At 38.6% G+C, this 21,000-nt stretch overlaps 3 protein-coding genes and 1 long non-coding RNA gene across 6 annotated transcripts; 1 reads left to right on the forward strand and 3 right to left on the reverse strand.

Moving 5' to 3' along the window:
- The first annotated feature begins 2,531 nt into the window (after positions 1–2,531).
- Positions 2,532–17,833, forward strand: LOC137124174 (uncharacterized). Its single transcript, XR_010913923.1, has 3 exons — positions 2,532–2,666; positions 10,268–10,435; positions 17,697–17,833. It is a non-coding gene; the product is annotated as an uncharacterized lncRNA (long non-coding RNA).
- LOC137124169 (sialoadhesin-like) lies at positions 3,409–7,452 on the reverse strand. 3 transcript variants are annotated; one of them, XM_067498886.1, is made up of 9 exons: positions 7,246–7,452; positions 6,580–6,638; positions 6,269–6,502; positions 6,006–6,110; positions 5,646–5,855; positions 5,079–5,414; positions 4,467–4,815; positions 4,332–4,377; positions 3,409–3,874 (listed from the first exon to the last, which is right to left on the reverse strand). In XM_067498886.1, exons 1-9 carry the CDS (start codon positions 7,278–7,280, stop codon positions 3,677–3,679), a joined length of 1,572 nt encoding a protein of 523 aa, XP_067354987.1. In that variant the 5' UTR covers positions 7,281–7,452; the 3' UTR covers positions 3,409–3,676. The 3 variants fall into 3 exon arrangements, with proteins under 3 accessions (XP_067354987.1, XP_067354986.1, XP_067354985.1); XM_067498885.1 differs by having other exon boundaries at positions 6,580–6,770; XM_067498884.1 differs by having other exon boundaries at positions 6,580–6,879.
- LOC137124170 (obscurin-like) lies at positions 7,826–12,069 on the reverse strand. The gene is made up of 10 exons (XM_067498888.1): positions 11,858–12,069; positions 11,364–11,654; positions 11,053–11,286; positions 10,650–10,754; positions 10,266–10,478; positions 9,651–9,989; positions 9,043–9,385; positions 8,887–8,944; positions 8,432–8,646; positions 7,826–8,274 (listed from the first exon to the last, which is right to left on the reverse strand). The coding sequence occupies exons 1-9, from the start codon at positions 11,910–11,912 to the stop codon at positions 8,467–8,469; spliced, it is 1,818 nt and encodes a 605-aa protein (XP_067354989.1). The 5' UTR covers positions 11,913–12,069; the 3' UTR covers positions 7,826–8,274; positions 8,432–8,466.
- LOC137124172 (uncharacterized) lies at positions 15,168–17,845 on the reverse strand. Its single transcript, XM_067498890.1, has 5 exons — positions 17,695–17,845; positions 17,080–17,418; positions 16,466–16,814; positions 16,310–16,367; positions 15,168–15,906 (listed from the first exon to the last, which is right to left on the reverse strand). Exons 1-5 carry the CDS (start codon positions 17,843–17,845, stop codon positions 15,772–15,774), a joined length of 1,032 nt encoding a protein of 343 aa, XP_067354991.1. The 3' UTR covers positions 15,168–15,771.
- Between the last annotated feature and the right edge of the window lie 3,155 nt (positions 17,846–21,000).

The following is a 21,000-nucleotide window of genomic DNA, read 5'->3' on the forward strand; positions in this document are numbered from 1 at the left end:
TTTTTTTCCTCTCCACTGTAGCTTAGGGTTTGCTCAAGGGGGATTTGATGGGTTTTCTCTATATATCTGTATAGTCTTGACTTTATTCTGTAAAGTGCCTTGAGATGACTGTTGAATTGAATTGGTGCTATATAGCTAAAGTTGAATTTAACTGAAAACTTCATGCTATAAATACTGTAACAGTTGTTGACTATAACAGACTGGGTGTAATCTGTGAACTGTTGCATTGCAATTTTAAGTTATCCTGATCTATAATAGAGCTGTAACTCGGGGGTTGATTGCACACTTTTGTGTTTTTTTTTTAGGCTCACTGTAACAGTAAAACATTGCAGATCACGTCTGTCTTTAAAGAGCTCGCTCAGAACAAATTCTTCTCCATCACTGTAGAACAAATATTCAGGATAAGAAAGGATTAATAGTGTTTCATACCTTTGAGGAACAGGATGAAATGCACAAACACATCCAAATTCTGCCAACAACATGGCTGTAGTGTTCAGCTTATGTGGAATTTGAGTGTATATATTTTTTAAAATTACTTTATGACAAGTATGAGATCTTGTTATATATCAAAACTATAAATCAATGGTCAAACTCAACCCTAGTTGAAAACGTCTGAACACAGAACGAACTACTGGTCAGAGTGGAGTTGGCACCACACGTAAAATTCACTTTCTTCCTTAATATTAATAAACAGACTTGCACCTAATTTGAAGGCAGAGTTTCACATCGAACACTGTGTCTCTAGGGGGTCTCTTTCTGACTATTTTGTCACAGTAATTCTTTTTTATTTGACATTTTTGTCAGTGTCCGACACTCTCGTTCACTTCCTGCCCTGGACTTTTATTTTGTTCCTCCTTTTCTCCACTTCCGGTCCCCGGTTTTTGTCTCCAGCTTCACCAGTCATTACCGCTCTCAATTGCTTTCACCTGTCCCCCTGCCCGTTTAAACCCAGCTCTCCGCTTGGTTCGCTGTCGGATCGTCGACTTTGTTTGCCTCAACCCGGCTCATAGTTTTTTTTTTTTTTTTTTTTTTTTTTTGGACACTTACCTCTGTTCTTGTGCATTTCTGTTTCCCACATCTTGGTGTAAGGTTTGGTTACTGTTCTGTCGTCTTACGTTCACTCCGTTTTCACGGCTACGTTTTCACTGTTGTTAGGTTTTAGTCACTAGGTTTTATCTGCATAACAATTATCCTCTTGCTTAATCTATATGTGTTTCCTAGTTTGGTTTTGTTCACGGTCCGTGTTTTGTATTGTTTCTTTGTAGTCCGAGTCCGGTCCCCACTCAGCTCCCCCTGTTATTTTGGCTCTGTCTAGTTATTAGTTCCCTCCTGATTTGTGTTCCCTTTTTTATTTTGCTTATTTCTAGTCTGCAATATACTTTGAGTAGTTTTTGTCCTAGTCGGAGTGACTTTGGTTTTCCCTTTTTCTCAGCACATTCACACCCGCAGACTCACTCAGTGAGAAATGAATCACAAAACAAAGTAGTTAACAAACTAGGGTGTAAGTTTCTCAAGAGTCCTTCTTTTTGTTCCCCAAATTGTGGAGCTGAACAGCCATTCAGAATCTCCTCTCTCACCAACAGAACTGACATTCTCTTCCTTATTTGGCCTGTGAATACAGGGAAATGTTGGAAGTGGTTGGGGGAAGCTGTAAGATCAGTTGGTTAGGAAGTCATCCACGGGGTCAGTGGTTCAATCCCCGGTTCCGGCTACGTGTCTCTGGGCAAGACTCTGAACCCTTAACATCCCCAGCTGTGCAGTGAAATAAAAGTAGCACACAAACTGACTGTGAATTAGCCTCCTGTTAATGTTCATTCCTCCTCGTATGCAGAGATGTACACGAATCAGACACAAAATTATTACCATCTGGTGGTTTTAACATATGCTTTTTATAAAAATATTAACTAATAAATACTGATGTATTGTTATGTTTACCACCTGTCAGCACATAAAGTGGTTAAAATCAGCTCCACCCTTACCAACAGTGATCTTTGACCCTTATTAATTAATTACTGTATATGTTTTGCCCTAATTAACATAATCAGTGTAGTTGTTTTACTTGCGTAAAATACCAATACTCGCACTTCTACTTGAATATTAGGTTTGTGTACTTCTACCACCTCTGCACACAGTGCACCACATTCTGCTGTGTATCGGCTGCATAGCTGCACACTGCCCGTAATGGCCATGACCCTCCATCCCATTAAGACCACCAGCGTTAATGTTGTGGATGATCGGTGCATATGGACATTTTACAGAAAAGCCTGCAGCAACCATGTAAAATCTGCATTAGACAATGAAGCAGCCGCTTCACTGTTGCCTAGGATTCCTCTACGTATCTGTATAGTCTTGACTTTATAATGTAAAGTGCCTTGAGATGACCATGTTGTTAAATGGCGCTTTATAAATAAAGTTAAATTGAATCGTGATAATAAAGGGAGGGGCAGGGGCAATTTTACGTGTTGATATGGGGTTGGCCCGTCGGTGAAACAGAGCAATCTGATTGGCTGTTCAGCTTCGATAATCAGGACGCCTGACGACGATATCAACACACATTATTAACAATGCCAGAACAACTTGTTCTTTTTCGTAACCTTTTATGAGGTGTATTCTCGATTAGAAGTAGTTGTTACCCGTCTGTGTTGAGCCAGAGTGGGCGGAAAATGGTAAGTTAGTCTACTGGGTTTACAGTTTGCCGCCTTCTCTTCTTCTCTTGGCGCCGTTTTTAAGCTCCACTTGTCGACCAAGACCAAGCCAACGTGACCCGACGCAGCGGCAGGTCTGCGTTGGCTCTAAATTTGGACCCTTTGGGTTAGTATCAGGGCCCCGAGACCCGATTCCACTAAGCGTTAAATTCGGACTCTTTGGGTTAGCGCGGGTAAAATGGGAGGGTTTTGGCGTAAAAACCAACCCAAGATACGAAGAACATTCCCGCTGTAGCGACCCCTGACGGCACAAGGCCCGAGCCGTTGACTTTGATAAATATTGATAATAATGAATGATTAGTAAAGTTATAACCGCAGTTTATCATATGGCAACTAAAAAATTTGTAAGGAATCATTTCAAACATAATTTGAAAAAAAAAAACAATTCAGTTATAGTTAATATTTGTACTAATTTGTCAATTGGAAGCTCGGAAGCTATAAAATATCTTGTAATAGCTGCTTTAATTATAGTAGATGTCATAGTCCCAGCTGATGTCAACTTTTACCTTAGAAAAATAAACAGCCGCAGCAGTTGGCTGCACGTGTTTCCGACCAAATAATTTGAAGTCACTATGGCCTCAACGAATTAATGAAAACGTTGTAAATTTCTAAATAAATTTGGTTATCAGTAGTCAGAGTGCTCATAGAAAGAGAGTAACGGCTTCTTCATAAAATCTTAATGGTTAAAGCACAGGAGAGTAGATAAGCTCATCAATGTAAGTCACAACATTTATTGTAATAGAAAAGCTAATAGAAAAAACAGTATTGAGGTTTCACAGAGGAAATTGTGGTGTTAAAACTTTTGCTAGCAAGGTTTTAGACTAGTGTACATTTAGTCCATTTCAGTTTGGTATTCTAACACGGAAATAAATGTAACACTGGGGAAAAAACACATACGCCCACAATACAAGCAGGGTGTTGCAAAGAAAGCTACACCGTCCTTCCACACCTGTTGAAATAGACAGAGATGGTTAGCTGGGGGTTGCTTTGGGTCTGAATTGGACAACAGCATAGGAGGTGTGGTCTTCCTCATGGGGATTATCTTGCTGGATGGTGGAGTAGAGGGGACTTTTTGGATTTTTTTTAGAGAAATGGACTTCACTATATTGAAGATCGTCCTCGTTTACTGGTTGAGCTGAGCCGTCATCATACACAGGACCAGGGTTTGGCTAATGAAGTATAGAGAGAAGAGAAATGATATTTTACATGACGCTGAATTCAAAATTTCACTGATCTCCAAATCAATGTATGATACAATGGTAGCAGAACTCGGCTAATAATAATTTTGGAGAGTATTTTATTTCTAGTCTGAAAATCCACAAAAGTTCAAAACATTTAAAATCGAACACTGAAAACTGAACTAATAAAACAGCTTAGCAGAAATAACAATGAAATGTGCAAGAGTTGTACTGCAGTTCCTACAAACTGCTCACGCTACACGATGAATTGCATAACAGCATAACTAGTTCATATGAAATGTTTCGCAATAGATTGGTTGGTCTAAAATGTTTTGCAGCAAAACATGAGTCACATTCTTCTTTCCAAAATATATAGAAATGATGAATTCATTGGGACAAAAAGCAGTGATGTGAGTTGAAACTACGGAAACATTGGTTTTCTCTTTACCTGCTCCATATTGTCTGAAGTTTCAACTTCGTGATTCTTCTTTCTTCTGCTTAGTAGAATAAATATATATTAACAATTAACACTGATTTGAAGGTTTTAAGAGTTTGAATGCTATTGTTTTAAATTGCTGCTCACCGAATCCAGAGGAAGACGGTGAGAAATATTACAACCAGGGGAACAGCTACAACTCCTCCTCCTGTTAAAATCTGTTGCCTTTTGACACTGTGGACAGTGAGAGTCATTTCACTGGAGGAGATGGTTCTTTGGCTGATTTTGACAGAGCAGGAGTATCTCCCCGCGTGCTGACTGCCAACTTGTCCCAGAGGAACGTGTTTGCTTTGGTTCTGTGGCAGCGTCAGAGATTCACTATTAAACTTCCAAATGAAGTTTATCTTCTCAGACAGAGGACAGCTGGTGCTGCAGGTCAGTGTGACTCTCTGTCCCTCTGACACCACTGCAGAAGGAGTAAACGTCACTCTCAGGCCTAAAACGGTTAAAAGAGACACATTATATCATCTCACACGTCTTCATATCCGAACAACAACATAATGGTTAAGGTTTGCTTAATTTTAGGCAACTAAAACTATGACACTTGAGTTTGGAATATGTTTGGGCTAAAAGGGCAGTAAAGATTTGATGTGAATGCTTAAACTATTGAGGTTTGCCCCTAATTTTAACAGCAGATAAAATCAGGTGTTCTAGGTTTACAGGTTGATTTTGCTTATTTATTTGACCCGAATACTTAACCTGTGACGACCAAAGTCACTCCAGGAAAATGTGTCTCATTCTCATGATTCTCATCAGTTAGGACTCTGAATGAGTATCGTGCGGAGTCTTTCTTTGTTAGACGCTCGAGTTCCAGGATGTGCTGATTGTTCATGTTGTCATGATACTTCACACGACCTGCAGCCTCTGTCAGCCTTTCAGCTTCCACGTTGCCACTCTTTTTATACCAGACCTTCGACTTGGGCTGCTGGTGCTTAGGATGTGAGTATTCACTTGAAATGTTCACTGAAAAACCTTGTAGAGCACAGACTCTCCTTGGGACATAATTCACACTCAGACAGGTGTTCTTCTCAACACCTGAAATTTCAATGAAAGTTCCTTTAATAGTTTTTAACTTTCACAGTTATCTTCAATAACAGCATACAGTAAATTTGTGAAATATGTTTTTTTTTTTCCTTTTTAACCTTGTTTTTGGCTAAGTTCTGTGATGCTTGTACATTATCTTATATTTTATTTCCTTTACATATTCTTGAATTAAACATCATCATTGGATGAATTATTACATACCATAAGTTGAATTATACTCACAAACTTCAGCAGACCTTAGATCTTTGTTATCTTTTAAAGCACAGGAGAAGATGTCAATAGAGGAGATGGGAATTGGAGAGAGTGGGTCCTTCTCAGAATGTCTATTCTTGTACCATGTAAAGACAGTTTGACGGTCAGTCAGAGGACAGCTGGTTTCACAGGTCAGTGTGACATGGCCCTGTTGTCTATTAGCCATTTTAACCTTTACTTCTATTTGGGGATGATAAATAAATCAGTGTCAGTTAAATTAGAAGTGTTTTATTAATTCATTAATTATCCTACCAAAAAGAAAAAAAAAAAAGGAACATTATCCCGATTGTAGAGGTATAGGGATGTAAGTGCGTTAAGTGAAAACTTCACCTCTAGGATATGTGATGGAGCAGGATTCATTCTCTGATTTCTGCTTATTAGAACACATTCTCCCTTTAGCGTAGGTCACAGTGAAGCAGGTTGGTGTGACGGAATCTGGACCAAAATAAGTCATGGAAATAAATATTCATATTAGTAACTTAATTCTTAAACAAGCTTCATAATTAAGGGAAACCAGTGCTTGAGTAGTTTTATTTCTGTGTCACGTCTTCATTCACAAATGATATTATATGGAGCATGACAACGTCACTCACCCACTGAAACGTCAGGGGCTCTGAGACCCTGGTGGCCTTTGATAGTACAGGAGTATGTGACTCCTTTCTCACTGCGGACCAGCTCTTGGTACCAGGGAGACCAGTCCTCATAGAGAAACTCTCTGTTCTTGTACCAGATGTAGGCTGCAGGTGTTTCAGTCAGCGCACATCTGGTGCTACATATCAGTTTTACTGCGTGACCCTCCGTGGCAGGAATCCCCTTCACCTGCAGGTCTGAGATGATGACAAATATAAATAATGTAGATAATTATATACATGTACAGTTAAAAATGAAAACGATGGCACTGTACCTGAAACTTGGAGCTTGGTTGCACTTTTCCAGCACTTTTCTGGGTTGTCTTCGTTCTCGCTGCAACAGTAAAACATTGCATCGCTTTGTCTCAGATCATTGATTGTTAGAGTGAAGTCACCATCTTCAGACATGTGGGATGTTGGACGTCTGTCTTTAAAGAGCTCGCGCATAACAAATTTAGATCCATTCCTGTTTACAGTGAACCATTTCAATTTCAAGGTGGGACGTTCAGCTGAGCAGGAGAAATGCACTGTTGAACCCTTTAGGGCACAAGCAGTTTTGTGTTGCCCTTGAGCCCCTGTGGCAGACGATTTCATTAGCAAATATTTGGATGTATTCACAAGTAAATAACATTTGGAGTAAACAGTAAACCTTACAATAAATCACCAGTCAGGGAAATGTAACGTGTGCTGTAATCAATTTGAAAAGCTCATTGCAAAGGAAAGATGTTGGTGGCAACTGTGACATGTTTTATACATTCTAACTTAATCAGTCATATATATATATATATATATATATATATATATATATATATATATATATATATATATATATATATATATATATATATATATATATATATATATATACACACACACACATACACACACACACACACTGAATTAGTGTTGATATAAGTATTTAAGAAAGGAACATTTCATACCTGTGATGTACAAAATAAAACCCATAAACAAACATCCAGCTTCTGCCAACAACATGGCTGTAGTCTTCAGCTTCTTGTCAGAAATGGCTTTTTCACCACCGCTGTGTTTATTAAATTTCTTAAAACATCAAATATATAAATGAACGGTCAAATTCAACACTGGTCTTAGAAAGACGCTGAAGACAAAATGAACTGCTCAGGGTGAAGGCAGTTACTGGATACACTCCATGATGCTAAAAATACACTTCCTTCCTCATTATTTATTGTGAAGGACTTGTAGTGAAGAAATCAGCTTATCGGAAAAATGTGGTTAGTTGACATGCAACACTAAGCTATAACTTTCGGGCGTCCACATTTTTCTCAATTCACATTTTATCACAAAAATATTTGTCAATTTCAAAGATCTCGGAAAATGCAGCAGTGTCAAACTGTATTCTATTTTTACCACAAGATCGTCAAAGCACAAAGGGATGTGAGAAATGGGAAGCTGTGGTTGGTTTATGTTATGAAAAAAAAAGAGGACTAACATCGAAACTGTTTATTATATTTCAATACGTTTCAGAACATTGTACAACATGTTACTGAGAGCAAAAAATGTATAACAAATTATTTTCCTTGTCATAGCTGGAAATCAAATTTCAAAGTAATACAACATTAAGCATAGAAGAAGTTTAGGTGCACTTAGATAACCACTCCACATATGTTGTTTGTTGCATTACATTGCTGGCAAGCTCATAAATCATTTGACTTGAGACATAATTTTAGCTCATCTGTACAGGACTTTAGATCAGCTGTGGTAAGTGTGTTTAGTCATAAGCAAACAGTCCAGTTCAGCAGTCACAGGGTCAGTGAAAGCTTTCCGACATTGTCAGGTTCCTGTGTAGACTTGAGTGTAGAAAGAACACTGCGTGTCTATATTTAACACCACATCTAAAATCGGCTGGATGTCATTGTCAGAACGAGGAAACAGATTCTTCAACCGTCTGGATGATTCGTGCCAACTACACTGAGCAGGCATAACATGACCACCTGTGCAATTTAATGCAATGCAATGCTTGTTAGGTTAACAGAATACGTGGCAACTGACAATGGATTTCACTTTTTCTTTACGAAGCTCAGTACTTGTGGTGCAGTATATTTGGATGTATTTCTGTTAAAGATAAGGAAATTAAAAAGTCCATCTCACCTCAGCTGTAATAGCAGGAGATGCTCACGCATTGGTTAGACTTTGGGTCTAATATTGACAACAGCATAAGCAGCATGCTCAGGTGCTTTGGGCTGATGTGGTTGAACAGTGGCGTAGAGAGTCTGGTTCTTAGAGAAATGGACTGTGCTGTAGTAATCATCCTGCTGCCTTGTTGGTAGAGGTGGGATGTTTTCATACACAGGATCAGGGTTTAACTGAAGAGGGTACAAAGCAAATTCTATTCTTGTTGTATGAGTACAAATAAATCTTGGAAATAAATCGTCATTCTGTAATTTTATCAAATGTATATAAAATGTAAATAATTGTGCTTGTACTCAGTGTGAAAAAGTAGGGTAGCAGAGTATCCCTGATGTTTTCTGCTTCTTTAAGGTTTTACTTACACTGTTTACATCATAAACGTTGGGCAAGATGTTGTTGAAATGTCGGATCATTACCTGCTCTGTGTTGTCCATAGCTTCAGAGGTAGGAGACGGGCCTGAAGTTCTCTTTGTTCTGGTCAGAGAAACAGATGAATATACATATGCATTATTCATGCATAAGTGATTTTAGATAAGAAACTGACTGTGATTGACCTGCACCAGAATATTCACCTAATCCACAAGAAGACAATGAGCGGTACAGTAACCAGGAGAGCAGCACCAGCTCCTGCAGCTGCTGCTGACCTCCGGTCTTCTAAACCGAGGACAGTTAGGGTTTTGTCAGTGGAGGTGATGTGTTTTTTCCTGATTGTGACAGCACAGGAGTAACTTCCTGCATGCTGACTGTCGACTGGGTCTAGAACCATGTGTTTATTTCGCCTCTCAGGCAGAAGCTGGTTGTTCAAAGACCAAATGTAGCTTGTGTCATCAGAGAGAGGACAGCTGGTACTGCAGGTCACTGTGACTTTCTGACCCTTTGTCATCACAGGAGAGGGAGCAAATCTGACTGTCAGGCCTAAAATAGGGTCAGATCAATACCCAAAGTACATGAAAAGCAGACATTCAAAGCTGGTTATTAATCATATGTAAGCAATTTCAGAGATCATTTCTACGTGGCAGCTCAGATTTGATAACCTCGGCCAAAATACTGAAGGCATAAACACAAAGCTGCATTGAGAGAGCAGATTCACACAGCTTTACTGAATCGGCCTTAAATACTGAAAATATGATCTGTGAAGGAAGCAGTCGTAATCTGCTCTGGTACAAACTCACTGAATTACCTGTAACAACCAAAGTGACTCCAGGCAAATCGTACTCTTTCAAAACTTTCGAATCTTTTTGGAGGCTGAATATGAACTCTCCTGAGTCTTGGCTCTTCAGGTTATGGAGTGTCAGCATGTGCTGATTCTTACTCTTGTCATGATACTCTACACGTCCTGGAACTTTTGGATGCTTTTCATATCTTTCCCCATTTCTCTTCTTGATAAACCAACCTTTAGAAGATACCATCTTATTGTAGGGATATGAGTAGTCACTTGAAATGTTAACTGAGGAACCTTCCAATGCACAGATTCTTCTGGTTTGATAATTCACTGTCTGGCAGTTGTTATTCTCAGTACCTGAAATATAGAACATACTAACAGTACTTAGAAGGATTAATGGTTTTCTTGGATTTATGAAAAAATAATCTTTATCAATATGTAGTCTCATTAATAGTTTTGACAAGACTGACTTATTTGATAGTTTTGCAGTTTAAGCTGACATCTAGAATAAATCTGAATAAATGGTTAATTAAACTGTACAGTGTTTATGGTAATTCCGTATTTCTGATGACTTCAATAAACTATTCCACCAATTGAAACAAACTGAACTGTATGTTATTGGTTTATGCTTACAGACTTCAGGAGACAGCAGATGCTCGCTGCCTTTTACAGCACAGGAGAAGCTGCCATTAGAAGATCCAGAAACTGAAAGCTGTTGTTTCTCTGAATTAGTTTGAAGACGTTTGTCCTGGTACCAGCTGAAGTTGGTCTGATGGTCAGTCATAGGACAGTTGGTGTTGCAGGTCAGTGTAACAGGTGATGCAGCAGTACTTTGAACACGTGGTGCTGCTTAAAAATTTATACAATTTGGATTTGTGACATAGTACAGTAGATAAAGTATTGATAACAAAAATGACACGTACTAAATAAATACAAACTTTCAAGCACCATTTGTAAAAAAAAAAAAAAAAAAAAAGAAAAAAAAAAAGAAAAGCAAAAAAAAGAAGAACACAAAACCTGTAGGATTTGTGATGGAGCAGGATTCATTCTCTGATTTCTGCTGATAAGAACACATTCTCCCGTTAGCGTAGGTCACAGTGAAGCAGGTTGATGAGACAGAATCTGGGCAAAAAGAAACAAGTATTTTTACTAGTGACCATACAATATTAAAAGAGTTTAGTATTTTCAACCTATCATGTTAAACTACACAAGACTATTAATATTTCTTTATTCTATCTTTATTTATTTGGGGTATTTTTATTTCTCTTTCACAGGCACATGGGGATCACATAAAGTCTCCAGAGGCTTTACTGTATTTTAAAACATGCTGTGTGCCTTTATAAATATGAAAAGAAATCATAATTTACTAATCACTGCTGCACTGGAGCTTGTGTTACATGATTTGAATATCATCACTCACCCACTGAGACGTCAGGGGCTCTGAGATCCTCGTAGCCTTTGATAGCACAGGAGTATGTGACTCCTTCCTCACTGCTGACCAGCTCTTGGTACCAGGGAGACCAGTCCTCATAGAGAAACTCTCTGTTCTTGTACCAGATGTAGGCTGCAGGTGTTTCAGTCAGAGCACAGCTGGTGTTGCACATCAGTGTTACTGTCTGACCCTCTGTGTTGGGAATCACCTTCACCTGCAGGTCTTTAAAAATATAAAATATTAAAATTTTGACACATTATTCTACTTATTAATATAATAAGAGTTGACAACCAACATACCTGAAACAACAACACGAACTACGTTTTGCTTGCAGAGATCTGGTTTGTCTGTGCAGCAGTAAGTGTTTGCATCAGTCTCTGTCAGATTATTGATAGTTAGTGTGGTTTGACCGTCCTCAGATGTGTGGTATGTTACACGATGTCCGTTTGCAGAGAGCTCCTTCTGAACAACCGCTTGAGATCCATTCTTGTGTAAAATGTACCATTTAGTGGCTGAATTGAGATTTGAGCAGGTCAGGTCCACTGATGAACCTTCTAATGCACAATTGGTCTTTATCTGTCCACGGACCCCTTGAACAGAAGTTTGTATTAGTAAACATCTGGACAAATTTGTACAATTTAAAAAGCTGATTTTACTGAGTTTTAATCTTGAGAACTTTTTTCTCTTTATTTTCATAAATTCATTTTTAAATCCATCAAATATTAACACGGTAAGTCCAGCACTCTTGGAAAACAGTTTTAAGATTTACTGTGAAATATATATTATATCCTACCTGAGATGTACAGGATGAAAACCATGAACATGCATCCAGCTTCTGCCAATAACATGTTGGCTGGGGTCCTACAGCCTAGTTGTACTGGTCTTATAACAACTGATAGTCACAAAAACTAAAAACCTAAAATCTAAAATATTACCCAGTGGTTAAAATAATGTCATTTATAGTCGGCATATAAAGAACTGCAGAGGACGGGAGTGGTTCACAGCTTGCTCGCATCTGTGACCTCAAGACATAACTTCTTTCCACTTTAAGCAGTTTAGTCTTAATCTTTGCAAAAGGAAACCACAGTTGAAAAAATCCCTATTCTGTAGTCACTATATGATGTCAGCTCATAATCAGTAAATGTTCTTTAAATAAAGGACACATATTTATTTCCCCTTTTCTTGCAGTTATTACTTAAAAAAACACACATGTACACATATATATTGGCTCTTTATGAAAAATGCAAATTATTGTATCTTTTCAGCATTATCTGTAGTCAGAGTGAGAGGGTGAGATATTGAGCAACAAGAGGAACATGTTATCTGATTGGGTTATGGTGGAAATACTTACATCAAGAAGTAAACCTGCACACTTAACATTCTTTAATATACTAGAAAACATTCCTGTAAAAACAACGTATTTTCTGATGCGAGCAATGGCTTCTATTGTGTGTGTGTGTGTGAGTGCTAATTTGGCCAAATGGGACATGAATAGTGTAGTGACGTAATTACAAACACTTATCGTGATTCATGAGATAAACACTCAGGTATTGACGTCTGACTTCTGAGGTTCTGAATTTGACATTTATACATGAGGCAGAGTACTGTTATAAAAAATAAATTAATGCAAACATTGTGGTTTGTAGATGCAGAGAATCCTAAATCTCAGTGTAACATACTGTTTCATTGTGAAGTATTCTGGTCAGTACGAGTTTTGCAGAGTAAAAAGCACTACGGCAACAAACAAGAGTTCTCCAGATGAAAAAACACTGTCTAAAAAAAAAAAATGTAGCGACAGCTTGGTCTCATCCGCTATTCTTTTTACTGCAGGATGTGTGAATCTGTGTGCAGCAGCAGTCACTCATAAGGTTCATAAAGCTACAGTAAGATCAGAATGTCACAGACTGAAATAAGTTTCTCACAAAAATGCGTACTGCTTAGTTCTGTTAGGATTTGATGGCTAGTTTGATTTAAAGACGTCATTTGTTTAGTGTGAGACAAAGTCCCAAGCATTCAAAACCGAATGAAGGAGACCTCAGCTCTGTGTGGGTGGTGTTTGCACATAGTTATATTTTATGACGCCAGATTTGATCTCGTAAAATGAATTCTAACATATATCAAAATGCATCCTGCAGCAAAGCCAGCAGTAAATTTACACACAGCTTGCTGACCAGGTCATCACAGGTCTCGGGCTGCCAGTTGCTGAGATGACAGTTTTTGAGTCACCGAAAACTTTGGAACAAAGTTCCAAGTAGCCAATATTTGGATAAATCGCCAACATACTCTAAATCTAAATGGCTACTTTCTCATCTGAAAAATGAAAAAGTATTTGAAGTGATTTAATAGCAGTTCTGAAATGACCTTAATAGCGACTTTGAGCCTGGCTTAAACTTCCTGCCTCAGTTAGGCACAAACCCATCAATGTTGTTAGTGACACAGAGCACTTCCAGCTTAGGAAATTTCATTTGCTGCATTTCTAAATTTGCAGCGCGTTTCCTGTTTGTATGCGCTCTGGTATTTGTACGTGCTTTGTCCCTATGGGCCACCGTATCCAAGTGAACACTGCACCACACAGTACTCACACTTTATCGGTTGGGAATCTGTCCTACAGGTGGCAGCAGCGTTGCAGCACAGGTCACACAGTGAGACACTTTCTGCAGTCATGCAGAGAGCATCTTTATCCCTCCTGTTGACAAGCTAAGCAGTATAATGGCATCATCTAATAAATTAAAACACTGACAGTGTTACAGCATTAAGTAAACTGCAGACTTATGTGTACAATTTAAACACCTACATTTGAATGGGCAAAACATCAGCTGTGCTTTAAAGCCATATTATTGTTTAAAAAGTTCTGTCATTTGGCAAAATTGTCTGGAAAGCATTGGAAAATGTAGTAACTGTGCATTAAAAGCTTTGTGTCATGGCAGCTAGATACAGCCAAAAGTGTTACTTTGAAAAGAACAGACTGCAGTCAGTAAAAAATTAGTTTGATTAGAACATGAGGTGCATTAATGGCTTTTTTCTGGGGAGAGTAGCCAACACAGAGGGTGCAGCGCTACAGCATGTGGTTCATTCATTTTAAAGGGAAATACAGAAAAGTAGGATTTGGACAAAGTGACAGAAGCAAGACATAGATGGTTTGGGCATGTGCAGAGGAGGGAGCAAGTGTATATCATTGAGGATGGATCTGGCTGACAGGAGGAGAAAAGGGAGACCAAGGAGGAGGTTCATGGATGCTGTGAAAGAGGACATGCTAAAGGGGGAGTTAGTGTGCCAGCAGAGGACAGAGTGAGATGGAAACAGATGTTCAAACTTTGGGCCAGTTGCTCAATGTTTACCTGCATTTTTTATTTCTGATTTGACACAATGTTTGCACTTTTGCCCATTAGTTTGATTATTTTAAATGGTCTGCTTCTTGCTTCTAGTTACTGTACTTTTTACTGAATTTGAATGTGTTGAAAATGTTCTTACTTTGTATTATTACTCATATCATGATGCGACATAAAGTAATCGTAACGTTGTCAAAGTAGCCACAGTGAGAGCACAGATATGTGAAGCTGAAGCTGTTTGTGTTACTACTGAATGTGAAGGCAAAGCTGGAAATGTAATGTCTCCAATGTGAAAGCTTTGTACAGTTACAAATGCTGGTAAACTAGAAAGGAACACAATGCCAGATGAAGAAACAAGATTACTTTACAAGCCTCCCTGTACTTGTGGCAGTGCCTTACGGTCTGACGGTGTCTGATTGGTTGACTTGAGACGTAACCTTTGGCTATCTTGTAGACTTGGATCAGGGAATCTGGTAGGAACTTGTTGAGTTGATTCTTTCCTCAGGCTAAAGTCAAAGCTTTGAACTTAACGTGGCCAGTTACTGGAAGCCTGCGCAGACAGGTGAACAGCGGAGTGATGTGTCTTTCATTGCTGAATGCTGCTTATCTCATAATGTTTATTTAGACATAAGTTGCTTTTTAGGCTGTAATTAGCATGTGTACACTGTTTTTTGAGTGTGTATAAATTAATCCTTTATGGTTAATATAGCATTTGACTTTTTAAAGACATTCTCATTTTTTTAATCACAGAAAAAGGTACAATTTTACTCTACGAGAAGCAAATCATTCACATACAGTTTTTTACAGCTGAAAATATACAACTTGTTGTTTATCTAACATGCACAAGTAAACTGTAATATCTTTGCAGCAGTTCCTGTTAAAGAGGGACGTCTGGAGGAAATAAAGCAGTCAGATGAAAGCGTTATTGGATTATTTTATGGTTAAAACAAACTTATGTCAGGACAAAAGTTGCAGATTAGGGACTTTTCAAAACACTACAGAACACCTGATGTCGGAGGTTTTTTAAATGATGTTGAACACAGAATATTTTTTTACAGTAACAGCATTTTTACAAAAGCCTTTCACACTTAAATCTACAAATCATCCGAGTGGTTCAGGTTTGTTGGCTTCTGTGTTTAAAAATCTGCACTTTTAGCAAACTCTTGGTCCACATTGGCATGGAGTGAATTGAAAAGGGGCTGGAGGATAAAGGCCTTGAAGAGAGACAAAGAGTGTCAGGCAGAAAAGTTTCAGAATGCAGAAAGAACACACTGGAATCACAGAGCTTCACATTTGTCCATGTCTGCTATGGCACCGAAGCTATTCCAGTCAATTAGGGGAGGGTCTCTCACAAAAGACCATGACAACACTGTTTTCTTTAGTCAGAAGACCCTGGCGTGATGGTGGAGTAGAGATCCTCTGTGTGTTTTTTTGGGAATAGGAGTCTGGTATAATGCTGGCTGTCCTGGTCTGATGCAACTGAGAGGTTTTCATACATGGGAACAGAGCTTATCTGAGGACACAAGACAAACAATATTACTAACATTATACAGTACAAGTATAAGAGAATGTTTTGGAAGATATTTCATTGTGTAGGTTCAGTATATTGTTGCATGAATTTGGTGCTTTTAAAGAATTTAGCATGTTTTTGTAGAGACTAAAAATTAATTCATTGGTTCATTAATTCTGTGCAGTAATAAAAATACTTAGTTTTATTGGAGTTTTGAGTGTTTGGAAAACGTGTCTATGCTTTCATTGGTAAACATCATCAACTGTCGATGAATAAATGACAAAAAGCTCATAGTAATTTTGGGTTGGAAATCAGTATGTGGCAGTTTTTCTTTCTTTAAGGTTTTACTTACACTGTTTACATCATAAACGTTGGGCAAGATGTTGTTGAAATGTCGGATCATTACCTGCTCTGTGTTGTCCATAGCTTCAGAGGTAGGAGACGGGCCTGAAGTTCTCTTTGTTCTGGTCAGAGAAACAGATGAATATACATATGCATTATTCATGCATAAGTGATTTTAGATAAGAAACTGAATGTGATTGACCTGCACCAGAATATTCACCTAATCCACAAGAAGACAATGAGCGGTACAGTAACCAGGAGAGCAGCACCAGCAACAGCTCCTGCAGCTGCTGCTGACCTCCAGTTTTCTAAACCGAGGACAGTTAGGGCTTTTTCAGTGGAGGTGATGTGTTTTTTCCTGATTGTGACAGCACAGGAGTAACTTCCTGCATGCTGACTGCCGACTGGGTCTAGAACCAGGTGTTTGTGTCGGCTCTCAGGCAGAAGCTGGTTGTTCAAGGACCAGATGTAGCTTGTGTCATCAGAGAGAGGACAGCTGGTACTGCAGGTCACTGTGACTTTCTGACCCTTTGTCATCACAGGAGAGGGAGCAAATCTGACTGTCAGGCCTAAAATAGGGTCAGATCAATACGCAAAGTACATGAAAAGCAGACATTCAAAGCTGGTTATTAATCATATGTAAGCAATTTCAGAGATCATTTCTACGTGGCAGCTCAGATTTGATAACCTCGGCCAAAATACTGAAGGCATAAACACAAAGCTGCATTGAGAGAGCAGATTCACACATCTTTACTGAATCGGCCTTAAATACTGAAAATATGATCTGTGAAGGAAGCAGTCGTAATCTGCTCTGGTACAAACTCACTGAATTACCTGTAACAACCAAAGTGACTCCAGGCAAATCGTACTCTTTCAAAACTTTCGAATCTTTTTGGAGGCTGAATATGAACTCTCCTGAGTCTTGGCTCTTCAGGTTATGGAGTGTCAGCATGTGCTGATTCTTACTCTTGTCATGATACTCTACACGTCCTGGAACTTTTGGATGCTTTTCATATCTTTCCCCATTTCTCTTCTTGATAAACCAACCTTTAGAAGATACCGTCTTATTGTAGGGATATGAGTAGTCACTTGAAATGTTAACTGAGGAACCTTCCAATGCACAGATTCTTCTGGTTTGATAATTCACTGTCTGGCAGTTGTTATTCTCAGTACCTGAAATATAGAACATACTAACAGTACTTAGAAGGATTAATGGTTTTCTTGGATTTATGAAAAAATAATCTTTATCAATATGTAGTCTCATTAATAGTTTTGACAAGACTGACTTATTTGATAGTTTTGCAGTTTAAGCTGACATCTAGAATAAATCTGAATAAATGGTTAATTAAACTGTACAGTGTTTATGGTAATTCCGTATTTCTGATGACTTCAATAAACTATTCCACCAATTGAAACAAACTGAACTGTATGTTATTGGTTTATGCTTACAGACTTCAGGAGACAGCAGATGCTCGCTGCCTTTTACAGCACAGGAGAAGCTGCCATTAGAAGATCCAGAAACTGAAAGCTGTTGTTTCTCTGAATTAGTTTGAAGACGTTTGTCCTGGTACCAGCTGAAGTTGGTCTGATGGTCAGTCATAGGACAGTTGGTGTTGCAGGTCAGTGTAACAGGTGATGCAGCAGTACTTTGAACACGTGGTGCTGCTTAAAAATTTATACAATTTGGATTTGTGACATAGTACAGTAGATAAAGTATTGATAACAAAAATGACACGTACTAAATAAATACAAACTTTCAAGCACCATTTGTAAAAAAAAAAAAAGAAAAAAAGAAAAAAAAAAGAAAAAGAAGCAAAAAAAAGAAGAACACAAAACCTGTAGGATTTGTGATGGAGCAGGATTCATTTATTTTTTATTTCCTGTCCTTGGCTTTTATTTCGTTGCTCCTCCTGTGCCTCTTCCCGTCAGTCTGTGTGGTTTCTTCACCTTCCTCGTTTGTCGTGATTTGTTTCACCTGTTCCCGAGTCCTTTTAGACCCAGCTGTCCAGTTCGTTTTGTATTGTGCTCCTGCCCCTGGATCTTCCCCGTTTGAACGCTCCTCTCCCTGTTCCCTGTTCTGGACTGTGTTGTAGTTACTCCTTTTTGTTACGTTATTGCCTTAGTTTATCCTTCACCTGTCTGTTCACATCCTGATCCTGGTATTGGTTATTTTTGTTAATTTCCCCTTTTGCCTTCCCCTTAGTTTTGTCTGGTTCTTCGATGTACACTACATTTGCTTCTGTCTAGTCAGTGTCCTGTCTGTCTTGTGTGTGTGCACCCCGTTGGTTTGAGTAGCCGTCCTGTCATTTTCCCTGTACGTGTTTAGTCTGTTTTCGTTGCTCCCCTTTTTCTTTTTACCTCCGCTTGCCGTCTCCTTACTTGGGTCCTTGCAAATTACTTATAACATTTGCAGACCAAATCTTTTACGGTCTGTATTAGTCCAAGTAGGATTAAATGGAGGAGAGAGGCAGAGTAACTGACAACAGGTGAAACCGATAATGAGTACTGGTAGGTGGAACAAACTTAATGGGGTGATTGGCAACGCAGAGGAGAGAGTTACTTCCAAACGTGCTGCTCAAAGTGTGAGCCATGTCATTTGGGGGAAAACGGAGAAGATATACAATGACTTCTGATATTGTTGATAAAAGGGCAGTCATTTTATTGAATGACTTGTAATCTTTAAAATCCATGTAACAACACGAATCACCACTTTTCTTTAATACTTTAAGTAAATGTACTTTTGCTCAAGTAGAAATGACCGTGATACTTATGATCAAATGCATATGTAAGGATCAAACAAGCTTGTGTCTCCACAGAGGACCGAAAATGGAAGAAATTGACATTTTGCTGCGTCTGCCTCCTTAGAAATAATTCAAACCAGGTTTGGCTCTGATTGTATAATCTTAAAATTGTTTATGCCATTTCAAAATACATGAGAACAGAACAAAACTAGTCACTGGTAAAAGCACACTATTCAAAATAATACACTACAGAGCATATGATGTCTAGGATTTTGATTTATGTAATGACATCACACTGTTTTTACCAAAACTTTTTTACAGCTACGAATCATCAAGAAAGTTAGGATGGGACAGATCAGTAACTTAGAACAATGCAACATGGCTGCATTTACACAGACCTCTGAAATTGTATGAGAACTTCTCTCTTGCTCCTGATGGAATATCTGTTGGTAATATCTGTTTTTAAAACATATTTGTAAATTGATGAAAAACAATTGGAAAAAAGCAAGATATTTGAAGATGTATCCTAAAGAGCTAAAGCTCGATAGTTTGAAACACTTTAAGGAAAGTCTTGGTTTTCATTAGCCTAGAGGGAACTTAAAAAAAAGCAGCTGTAGCTTAAAGGCCTTGAAGAGAGACAGCAAAATATCAGGCAGAAACATTTCAGAATGCAGACAAATTATATTGTACACTACGTCTGTCTGTGCCTGCCATGCTACTGAGGTTTTTTCTAGTCCCTCATAGCAAGACATTTCTCTTTAGTCGGAGGACTCTGGCTTGATGGTGGAGTAGACATCCTCTGTTTGGTTTTTAGAGAAGAGAAGTCTGTTATAGTGATGGCTGTCCTGGTCTGATGGAGCTGAGATGTTTTCATTCATGGGAACAGAGTTTAGCTGAGGACGCAACACAAACATTACTTACATATGCAGGATGAAATGCTCCAGGTAGTAAAGTTCTGGAAGCTTTTTGTTTTTTGCAGGTGCAAGATTTTTAGCATGTATTTGGTGTTTTGAAATAAGCTTTTGTTTTTTTGTTTTTTGCAGAGATTAAGACGTAATTTCTCAGTTCATTAAAACTGCAGTAATAAAACTATTTAATTGTAGTTTTTACTGAATTTTTAACATAAGTTAAGTGGGGGGGGGGACGGGGGGGACTGGGGGGACTGCTCATTTAAGGTTTGGTCAGACATGAAAGAAAAGAGACAGCTTTGTAATTCTTCTCTAGAGGATTGATTTGAATGGGAGAACAGTGTCTTGGTACCTTGGTGTTGCTAATCTTGTCTTCGTAGAATTCAGTTTCTGCCAGTGTGACACTGTAAGAAAAAGATGCGAGCATTGGGTGTTGGGCTTATGGTGTATGGAACTATGGAACTGGACGTAGTGTGTGTTTATAGATTCAATTGTTACCAGAGACGAAAACTGCTCAAGACTGAGAGACCTAAGATTATGGCAGAAAGTGGCTAGTGAAGTGGGACTATGGCCTATGGAAAGACCTAGAGAAAAAAAGTGAGCTAATCTTGGTGGAAATCATGGAACGGTTTCCCAGCAACATGGCCATGTACAGGAGATGAGGACATGTATTAGAAGACTGAAGGATTAGAAGATTGTAATTCAGGTGAGAACAAGAGAAGCCTACCTTGAAGCTGCTGAGAAGCAGAGAAGTAGAATTTTTAAAATTATTTCTTGTTCTTTACCTGCTCCGTGTTTTCTGATGTTTCGCTTTGTGGGGCTCGAGTGCAGATCCTCCTTTTTCTGATTTATCAAAGAAATAAATCATATACAATTGATGAAGAGTTTTCAAATGAGAATTTGATCATTATTGATCTGCAACAGAGCACAGTGTTACTCACATCATCCAGCAGGAAACATTGAGAATTATTAAAACCAGCAGAGCAGCACCAAATCCTGCAGCTGCACCTGCTGGTAACGTCTGTTCTTTTGTGATAATGAGGACAGTTAGAGACTTTTCATCGGAGCTGGTGGTTTTTGCACCGATCTTGACGGCGCAGAAGTAA

The sequence above is a fragment of the Channa argus genome, chromosome 3 (genome assembly GCF_033026475.1).
Source record: "Channa argus isolate prfri chromosome 3, Channa argus male v1.0, whole genome shotgun sequence".
NCBI classification, from domain to species: Eukaryota; Metazoa; Chordata; class Actinopteri; order Anabantiformes; family Channidae; genus Channa; species Channa argus.

Bases quoted from the DNA above. Each gene is read 5' to 3' on its own strand.
- LOC137124172 (XM_067498890.1), bottom strand. From the start codon at position 17,845: ATGACTGACCATCAGACCAACTTCAGCTGGTACCAGGACAAACGTCTT. The intron at 16,368-16,465 runs GTGAATATTCTG...TTCTCTGACCAG, and splicing joins ATTGTCTTCTTGTGGATTAG to AACAAAGAGAACTTCAGGCC. The intron at 15,907-16,309 runs GTAATGATCCGA...TTGTGTCCTCAG, and splicing joins CTATGGACAACACAGAGCAG to ATAAGCTCTGTTCCCATGTA.
- LOC137124169 (XM_067498884.1), bottom strand. From the start codon at position 7,300: ATGTTGTTGGCAGAAGCTGGATGTTTGTTTATGGGTTTTATTTTGTAC. The intron at 6,880-7,245 runs GTATGAAATGTT...CGTCTGCCACAG, and splicing joins TTTTATTTTGTACATCACAG to GGGCTCAAGGGCAACACAAA. The intron at 4,378-4,466 runs GTGAGCAGCAAT...TCTACTAAGCAG, and splicing joins ACCGTCTTCCTCTGGATTCG to AAGAAAGAAGAATCACGAAG.
- LOC137124170 (XM_067498888.1), bottom strand. From the start codon at position 11,912: ATGTTATTGGCAGAAGCTGGATGCATGTTCATGGTTTTCATCCTGTAC. The intron at 9,386-9,650 runs GTAATTCAGTGA...ACCCTATTTTAG, and splicing joins AGTCACTTTGGTTGTTACAG to GCCTGACAGTCAGATTTGCT. The intron at 8,647-8,886 runs GTAATGATCCGA...TACCCTCTTCAG, and splicing joins CTATGGACAACACAGAGCAG to TTAAACCCTGATCCTGTGTA.